The 7,516-nt window shown below is 42.9% G+C and overlaps 1 protein-coding gene across 1 annotated transcript; it reads right to left on the bottom strand.

Moving 5' to 3' along the window:
* Positions 1-1,734: 1,734 nt before the first annotated feature.
* Positions 1,735-6,696, bottom strand: LOC121883975. Its single transcript, XM_042392431.1, has 2 exons — positions 4,151-6,696; positions 1,735-3,836 (listed from the first exon to the last, which is right to left on the bottom strand). Exon 1 carries the CDS (start codon positions 5,772-5,774, stop codon positions 4,935-4,937), a length of 840 nt encoding a protein of 279 aa, XP_042248365.1. The 5' UTR covers positions 5,775-6,696; the 3' UTR covers positions 1,735-3,836; positions 4,151-4,934.
* Positions 6,697-7,516: the final 820 nt, after the last annotated feature.

Genomic DNA, 7,516 nt, shown 5'->3' on the forward strand with positions numbered 1-7,516 from the left:
CATTAGTATCCTCCACCTCCCCTTTAGTCTCCCGAAGGCGTTCTCCACCACCATCCGTGCCCGGCTTAGATGATAATTGTAAACTCTCCTCTCTCTTGTGAATTGCCCATTATCACTGAAAGGTTTTATCTACCAGGTAAGCAGAGGATAGGCGCTGTCACCCAGTATGACCACAAGTACAGTGGTTCCTCCCACCTCACATGGGTTTGGGGGGCAAAGCCTCCCTGTCCGGCCTTGCTTGTAGATACAAGACTTCCTAAACACACGGGCATTGTGGTCACTCCCTGGGCATTTGAAGTTCACGTTCATAAAGCAATATCGGACTCAAACTTTACCTTCTGGAACAGATTGGGTATCAATCGTTTCATAGACCTATATGATATTTTTTCTAGCTTTGATTCCTTATGTCTTAAATTGAATCTGATTCAAACTTGTTCCGCTATCCTCATATCTGTTACTTTGTATGTACAAAGTTTGATTCTGTTCCTGGGCCCCCTCAAGAATCCAAATGGGAGAGCCTTTTCAAACTATTTCCTACTCAGAGGGGGCTTATATCTGAAATTGATCAAAACACCATGTCCTTGATCAGTGACACAGTCTCCAAATCAAAGTCCAGATGGGAGGATGAACTGAGAATGGAGTCAGCAGAGGATTGATGGGATGCAGGATTGTCATGAGAAAACTATTAAATCTGTGGCATGTTTCAGGACCCTCCGTTGTCGGAACTCTGCCCGTCAGGGTGAACTGATTTCAAATGCACCAATTGGCTTGAGAGCTTCAATTCCAGTTGACTTTGCACAAAAGCCTAGAAATTGATCAGAGAGACAAAGGTGGAAGGCAACAGAGCTAAGGCAGTTTTTATTGTATACTGGTTGAGTGGTCCTCCATGATGTGGTGGCAATTCTATTATGTCAAAATTTTATGCTGCTATCTGTATCAGTTTATATTTTGTCAAGTCCAACATTATGTCTGGCCCTAAATGATTTTGCCAACAGTCTACTTGTGTCATTTGTGGAACATTTTAGTCAGTTGTATGGGCCAGAGCATGTTGTTTATAATATTCACGGACTAACACATCTTTGTGAGGATGTAAGGTTACATGGAAACCTGGACTTAATATCTGGTTTTCCATTTGAGAGCTACTTGGGACGGGGGCTTTAGGGCTTTAGCCCCCCTAAAATAAATGTACATTATTAGTTTAAACCATCAATAGTTTTTTCTAATTCATTTTTCATTAAAGTCGATCGAACTGTGCCATTGCGTCTCCAAATTCACAATGTACCTAAAGTACCAGTTACTAGGACCTGGGAGAGGCTGCTGCTGCTCTAATCCAGCGTTTCCATTGGCTGTGCTGCCCGCTACAGTAACGACTGTAACGGTAGTCAGAAAGCACTGAAGTTGTGACAAGATGTTGGCGAAAACTTTACCAAGATAAACATCATATACAGAGTGAAATAGTAAGTAGTTACAGAGTGAAGATACCAGGCTCTAATATGAATGTGTGGCAAATGATGGTCAATGTATGTCTATCAATTCAATTCAATTCAATTCAAATAAGCTTTATTGGCATGACAATCTACATTGCCAAAGCAGTACAGAAAACTATAAACATTGACAGATGATTAATAATTATACAATAATATGTAAATATAAACTATAATATTAATACAATATAATAAAAGGCATTTTTACAGATGTAATCACACAGAAACATACTACAGAGCCTTAGACTTAATATATTTTGCAGCTATTACTGCACATTGACTTTTCTCCCCACATAGATAGGACAGTTTCTGAAGATCAGGGAGGTGGATAAATTCAGGATATATATGATTTATTTTTTCAAAGAAAACTTCTCTCAAATCTTGATATTTGTCACAGTATAATAGGAAGTCAGATTCTGTCTCAACTTCTCCTTTATGACAAAGTGAACACAGTCTGGCCTCCCTAGGGAGCCTGTTCTGCCTGTGACGGCCTGTTTCTGTGGCCAGGCTGTGTCCACTCAGTCTGTACATTGTCAGCGTTTTTCTCAGTTTTCTATCAGTCATGGTGGTTAGGTACTCTGCCACCATGTACACTCTATTTAGGGTCAAATACAATTCTAATTTACTTTGTGATTTTGTGGTTTTGTTCCAATATTTGATATAATTTTCTTTTTGTTTTGAGATGATTTGGTTGGGCAAGATTGTTTTTGGTGTGTGTGGGCAGAGCTTCAGCAGCAGCTGGCAGAGGGGACTCTGATCTTTGTTCAACTCGTGGCACTGAGGGGCTTTGTATTGGAAGGACTGGGGGTCGCTAGATTGGAGGTGTTTATAAAATTTGTTGGCTCGCTTCTGAATTTATAATTATTAAAGGGTATTGACCAAGTTCTGCCCTGCATGCATTATTGGCTGTGTGTCTGTGGACTCTCAGTATGTTTTTGCACAGTTCTGCATGCAGGGCTTCCAGTGGGTGTCTTTTCCATTTTGAGAGGTCTTGGCTGGTAAGTGGACCCCACACTTCACTACCATATAACATTATTGGCTCTATTACTGAATTTAGAATTTTGAGCCAGGCCCTAATTGGAAGGTCAATTGGTATTTTTCTTTTGATGGTGTAAAAAGCCCTTCTTGCCTTCTCCTTCAGCTCATTCACAGCCAGGCCAAAATGTCCAGCGGAACTGATATTCAAGCCTAAATATGTATAATGTTTTGTATGCTCAATTTCTATATTTCCTAATGTGAATTTATTTTTCTGGGAGTTGAATCTTTTTTGGAAAGTCAATATTTTGGTCTTATTCATATTTACAGTTAGGGCCCATATTTGACTGAACATGTGGAGGATGTCCAGGCTCTGCTGTAAGCCCTCTCTGGAGGGAGACAGGAGAACCAGGTCGTCAGCAAACATCAGACATTTGACCTCTGTGTCCTGCAGGGTCACACCAGGAGCTGTGGATATTTGCAGTTGTTCTGCAAATTTATTTATATATATGTTAAAAAGGGTTGGGCTCAAACTTCAGTCCTGTTTCACCCCACGGTACTGTTTGAAGTAACTGGTTCTTTTGTTTCCAATTTTAATTGCTCATCTGTTATTCAAATACATTGATTTAATTGGATCATAGGTTTTACCCCCTAAGCCACTCTCTAATAATCCATAAAAGAGCCCTTCATGCCAAATACAATCGAAGGCCTTTTTGAAATATACAAAACATGAATAAATTTTATTTTTATTTTGGTGCACATTTGTGTTAATGAGAGTGGTGAGGGTGAAGATATGGTCAGATGTGTGATGGTGAGGCATGAATCCAATCTGACTTTTATGCAGGACATTGTGCTCATCGAGGAACTCAACTATACGGGAGTTGATGATGCTGCAGAGCAGCTTGCCCATACAGCTGCTGACACATATCCCTCTGTAATTTTGAGGGTCAAATCTGTCTCCACTTTTAAATATAGGTGTAATAAGACCATTATTCCAACTCTCAGGAAAATATCCCACATTCAGAATTAAGTTGAATAATTTTAGAATAGTCAATTGGAATTTTTCTGTGCTGTATTTCAGCATTTCGTTTAGTATCCCATCAGGCCCACATGCTTTTTTGTTTTTGAGGGTCTTAAATTTTGTTTTCAAATGGTTCATAGTAATGGGGAAATCTAGGGGGTTCTGGTGGTCTTTGAATATCAATTCCATATTTAGTAGTTTTTCCAGTATTTGTTTGTTTTGTAAGTCAGTTCCTGGTGGTTTTGGCCCAAATAAGGTGTGGAAATGTTGAGTCTGTATGTCTCCGTCTTGTATGACCAGCTCCTCAGGCTCAGACTGACAGACAGAGTTCCACTGGTCCCAGAAGGAGTTAGACTCTATAAAATAAAACAAACACAGAAATAACTTTTACACAAGTGACCTTGTAGAACCTATTAGAGTGAAATATATTCATATTAATTACATTAATTATCTAATGTATTCAGTATTTTCTTATGAAATTAGTATTTGTTTAATTTGAAAAATTGTAAATTGTAAAATAGTAAGAGATTTTTTTACAAATAAATATGTGAAAAGAAAAAAGAAAGAAAAGAAAAATTGAGATTGAACCACACTATGTTAATATAAGACCATGAAATCTATTTGGGAGTCCTACCAATATGATGGATGACTGATGTTATATCTAGCTTACTAGTAGTCCCCTGCACAGACTCTGTAGCATCTGCTTGATCTCCTCCAGCTCTGAGACGTGTTGGGGTGCAGGCTGAGGAGCTGGTCTGGCCAGAGCAGCAGCATAGGTCATCTGTTGTTAAGGGGGGGGCTCTGTTGATAGGAGGAGCTCTTTGGGTGTGGGGTGCGTGAGGCTGTAGGTGGGGACGGTGAGGTGGAGCTCTCTGGGTGTGGGGTTCAGGAGGCTGTGGGTGGGGACGGTGAGGTGGAGCTCTCTGGATGTAGGGTGCAGGAGGCTGTGGGTGGGGACGGTGAGGTGGAGCTCTCTGGATGTGGGGTGCAGGAGGCTGTAGGTCGGGATGGTGAGGTGGAGCAGGGTGACGAGGGCTGGGTTGTGACGGTGTGTTTCTTGGGTGTTTGGAGGTCCTATAGTGACCTGCTGTGGTGGTGGAGTCAGGGTTTCTTCCGAGGGCAACATCCTTGAGAGTTTTGGCAAATACTCTGACTCTGACTCTGTCTCTGTCGAGGTGCAGCCTGTCATATAGGTGCCAGATGCCGATGGGGGTATGGTGTGCCAGGTGGAGGCTGGAACAGTTCCAGGTGATCTCCATGTTAATGTCATGTATGACATGAGGTGGGGTGTCTGTACGGGGCAAGAGGGTGGAGATCACCACCCTTGACTCTGGAAACACTCTGCAGGCTTTCTCTGCCACCTTAGTGACTGCCTGGGCTGTGTCTCGGTGTTGGAGGCGCAGGTCGTTTGTGCCTGTGTGGACAACGATGATCTCGGGACAGCCAAGGGAGTCTCATTGTAGCAGCTCCAACGCATGCCCAGTGTTCCTGCAGCGCTTGAATACAATACGTTGGCCAGGGAAGAGGTGTCTGGGTTCCACATACTTCCCATTTGAGTCCATTAGTAGCACCACCTCTGGCTCTGGCTTGGCTGCTACAGTGGGTGAAGGTGTAGAGGAGGGGTCAGCCTGGCCAGCAGGGAGGGGGTCTATGTCTGGGAAAGTGGCTGTGGGAAAGGGTGTTTGGCCATCTTCAGCCAAGGCTGAGGGCTCAGGGGTGGGGGTGGCGTTGGGAGGCTGTGTCTCTGGGTTAAGGGTGGGGGTAGAGAGCTGTGTCAGTGAGCCAGTGGTATAATCTTGGATATGGGCTGAGGAATAGCAGAGAGGAGTGCAGGGGCTCTTGTCCTGTACCTGGATCCTCATGTGTTCCAACTGTCTCCTGAGGCTCCTCTCTCTGCTCTCTGTGTCCTCTTTCATTTTGGCCATCTGGGCCCGCAGACTGGTGTTCTCCTCTTGTAGGGTGTAGGTGGTCTGTCTGAGATCATCGATGCTCTTTTGATGGTCTTCTTTTGTCTGTTGGAGCCCTTTCCTCAGTTGCTGGATGTTGTTGAGTTCTGTGAGCCTGGTCAGTATCAGCTCTCTGAACTCAGTGTAGTCCAGATCCAGTGAAGACAGGCTTTCTCTCAGTTTCTCAGTCAGGGTTGAGGGGTGAGTGCAGTTAGGGTCTTTCTGCTCTGGTTCTCTCTCCTCCTCTTGTTCTGACTCCTCTGTGTCTGCTGGGTTGATGGTGTCTTCTGGGTCCATAACTGAGCTGGATCTATTGATGTCTACTTCTGTTTTCAGCTGGTGAAACATCTTCTCAAACAGGTTGAGACTGGTCTGGTTTCCCTGGACCAGCACCGTTCCTTTGGTTTTATAGTAAGTTAGAGTCAATATAGGGTTCTCAGTGTCCAGACTCTCATCCTGACAGATGGTCACTCTGCCACCACAGCCAATTCCCTCTTTGAAGGTGTGCTGGTAGTTGTTACAGACAGCATTTTTCCACAGCTCTGGATGTTTGGTGTGGAAGATCAGGTTGTTTTTAGGGTTAGGGTTAGGGTTAGGGTTTTCTTGCCATTGAGCAGGATGTAATCTGCATACAGGCACTCAGGGTTTTCTTGTAGGGTCTTTTCTTTGTGCTTGTTCTTGGCGTATACACTTTTACACTTAGCAGGATATTCTATTTCTCTGCATTCTGTTGTGTATGTGGTGGTCTCCATGGCGACCGATGATATCAACTGTCACTGCTAGCTAGCTCTTTATTTTAGCTCTTAACTTTAGTAATATGTTTTAAAATACTATTTTAGACAGGCATAGAAAGGCAACATTCTTCTTTCCACAGAAAAGGTCTCAGTTTTCCAAAAAAACTGGATGGAAGGCCTACCAGTCCTTTGTTTCACAGACTTATTCCAGTTGTAGAGAGGTCCACTGAGGCAGATCCAAACTGTCAGTTGGTCAACTAGCTTTAGCCTGTAGTTTTCCTCCTTCTTTTTCTCTTTTTTTTCTCTTCAAAATCTTGAGATTTAGAGATGTCCTGCTGCCAGTATCCTCTATGTACCTTTAGGTACCTATTTATCAAATTATTTCGGTGTTTTGTTTCAGTTCTTTCATCAAAAGTTGAAGGACTGTTAGGAGCTCATTTTTGGTGCAGCTGCTCTCGGAACTCTCTCTCTCTATCAAGTTGTTACTTGTTTGTTACTTGCTTAACGTTAGCTAACTTTAGGTTTAAGTGAGGAAAAGACATAGACTGTATAAAAATATGGACGTAGTTACCGTGACGTCACCCGTTGGTTTCTGAGGAGCGGTTTTGAAGCTCAAAGCGAGCCGCTCCGGCCGTAACCATCTTGGCAGTGCATGACGCTGCCTAACTCCCAGCCAATCAAAAATGGGCAAAGAGGTGGGCTGAATGGCTGAAACAAGCCACCTAGCGGCTGGCGGACCTGTCACTCAAAGCAGCCATGTCCTTCATTATGCATAACTTTACGGCTTAATAAAACCTAAACGGGTGAGTTATAAAAAATTCGCCCCCGGTACAGTTGTCATGAAAGGGGAAATTAGCTATAGAGACCTAAACCGTTTTTGCACCAGGCTGTAAACATGTTTATTTCTGCTGTAAAGTTGGGCATTTTAACATGGGGGTCTATGGAGAACGACTTGCTTTTGGAGCCAGCCTCAAGTGACCATTCAAGGAACTGCAGTTTTTGGCACTTCCGCATTGGCTTCATTTTACAGCCCCAGAGGTTACCGCTTGGGAAAAGATAAGAGGATAGGCTATATAACACTAACATTATACAGTGGAAACTGCTTATATAATCACGGTTACAGTGATCAACCGTGATCAAAAAGCTCAGGACAGAATCATTCCTATACAAATGCTGTTAAAAATAATTTGCTTATAGTAATCAATAGTCTGCTTACAGTGTTCATTTTGAGTATTTTGATACATGAAAACATGGGGGGGAAAATTAAAATTACGCTAACTATTGTTATTTTTTACCTTACTTTCATGATACACATATGGTATTGTAATTAGTGGCTGCTGCACCATTATCAGGCGT

The sequence above is a fragment of the Thunnus maccoyii genome, chromosome 18 (assembly GCF_910596095.1).
Source record: "Thunnus maccoyii chromosome 18, fThuMac1.1, whole genome shotgun sequence".
Taxonomy (NCBI): domain Eukaryota; kingdom Metazoa; phylum Chordata; class Actinopteri; order Scombriformes; family Scombridae; genus Thunnus; species Thunnus maccoyii.

Bases quoted from the DNA above. Each gene is read 5' to 3' on its own strand.
- LOC121883975 (XM_042392431.1), bottom strand. From the start codon at position 5,774: ATGTTTCACCAGCTGAAAACAGAAGTAGACATCAATAGATCCAGCTCA.